Source organism: Trichechus manatus, unplaced genomic scaffold, assembly GCF_000243295.1.
Source record: "Trichechus manatus latirostris isolate Lorelei unplaced genomic scaffold, TriManLat1.0 scaffold00106, whole genome shotgun sequence".
In the NCBI taxonomy this organism is placed as follows: domain Eukaryota; kingdom Metazoa; phylum Chordata; class Mammalia; order Sirenia; family Trichechidae; genus Trichechus; species Trichechus manatus.
Genome location: NW_004444042.1, coordinates 10,018,581 through 10,019,671, shown reverse-complemented (window position 1 = coordinate 10,019,671; position 1,091 = coordinate 10,018,581). Strand labels below are relative to the sequence as shown.

The following is a 1,091-nucleotide window of genomic DNA, read 5'->3' as shown; positions in this document are numbered from 1 at the left end:
GAGAATCTGCATTCCTAATAAGCTCCCAGCTGGTGCTGATGCTGCATGTCTGGAGACCCTGCTTTGAGAACCTTTGCTCTTGAGGATTCTAGTTTCTCTTCCAGATAATAAGGGCTCTCCTGCTCAGGTGGGTCTCTCCTGTCGCAGCCCTGTGGCCCCCTCTAAGAAAGAGCTTTATAGTGAGTCCAGCAGGGGAAGGGGCTGGGGCACTGGCAGTTGGCAGGGTGAGTGGGAGGTGGGGGTTTGGGTCCCGGCATCAGGCCAGTGGCACCAGGTATTTCCCTCCCGTCTCTGATCTCTGTGCCGTGTGTGCAGCGGAGCCCTGCGTGGGGGACGGGTCCATCTTCTGCCAGATGGAGGTGCTGGATCACTACTGCTCCATCCCTGGCTACCACCAGCTGTGCTGTGAGTCCTGTACCAAGAAGGACCCCAGCCTGGCGTCACCACCACCCTTCTCTACCCCTGGGAGCCCTGTCTCAAGACCGAAGACCTCTCCAGATGCTGTGGAGCCTACTAGGGGGCCACCAGGGCCAGATGGTCATCAGCCTGGTCTAACCACATGGCTTCCAGAACTTCTGGACACCAGCTCACCCGTGACCCAGCGCCACCTTGTCCCCCAGAAACTAAGCACTAGAGCATCCTGGGGCACCTCCCCTACCACCCAGCAGGGAAGGCCTTGGGTCTGGACCGCGGCACCGAAGCCAGCCTCTGAGGAGAAAGGACAGCCCACGGAAGACCTGAAGCATCCAGGCACCAGCCACCCCACCACCTCCCCAGTGACATGAGCCACCTGTCCCATCCCGCCAGTCAAGTTTACAGGCCGTGTGCTGCCCCAGGTACCCCAGCTCAGAGCACACACAGCAGACGGGCCAGCACAGGCTTCCTCTTAAATTATTTGCCTTCTTCTAGTTCTTGTTTGGGGCTGTGATACTCTTCACCCCCAGAAGGGGTGGGGGGAAGGAAAAGATCAGGGAAGGCCCTAACCTGAGATACCTCAGCGAGCAGTCCCCGGTGACAGAATTGAGCCTCTCAGGGTCAGCTCACGTCCCCTCCTCACAGTGGCCAGGGCTGCCTATCTGCACCATAACTTG

General features: G+C 59.1%; 1 protein-coding gene across 1 annotated transcript in view; it reads left to right on the top strand.

Moving 5' to 3' along the window:
• The window catches only part of ADAMTS14 (ADAM metallopeptidase with thrombospondin type 1 motif 14), a 106,759-nt gene extending 105,974 nt beyond the window's left edge, over nt 1-785 (top strand). Inside the window, 1 exon segment of the mRNA XM_012557502.1 lies at nt 316-785. Coding sequence (XP_012412956.1) covers nt 316-785 — 470 coding nt within the window.
• Nucleotides 786-1,091: the final 306 nt, after the last annotated feature.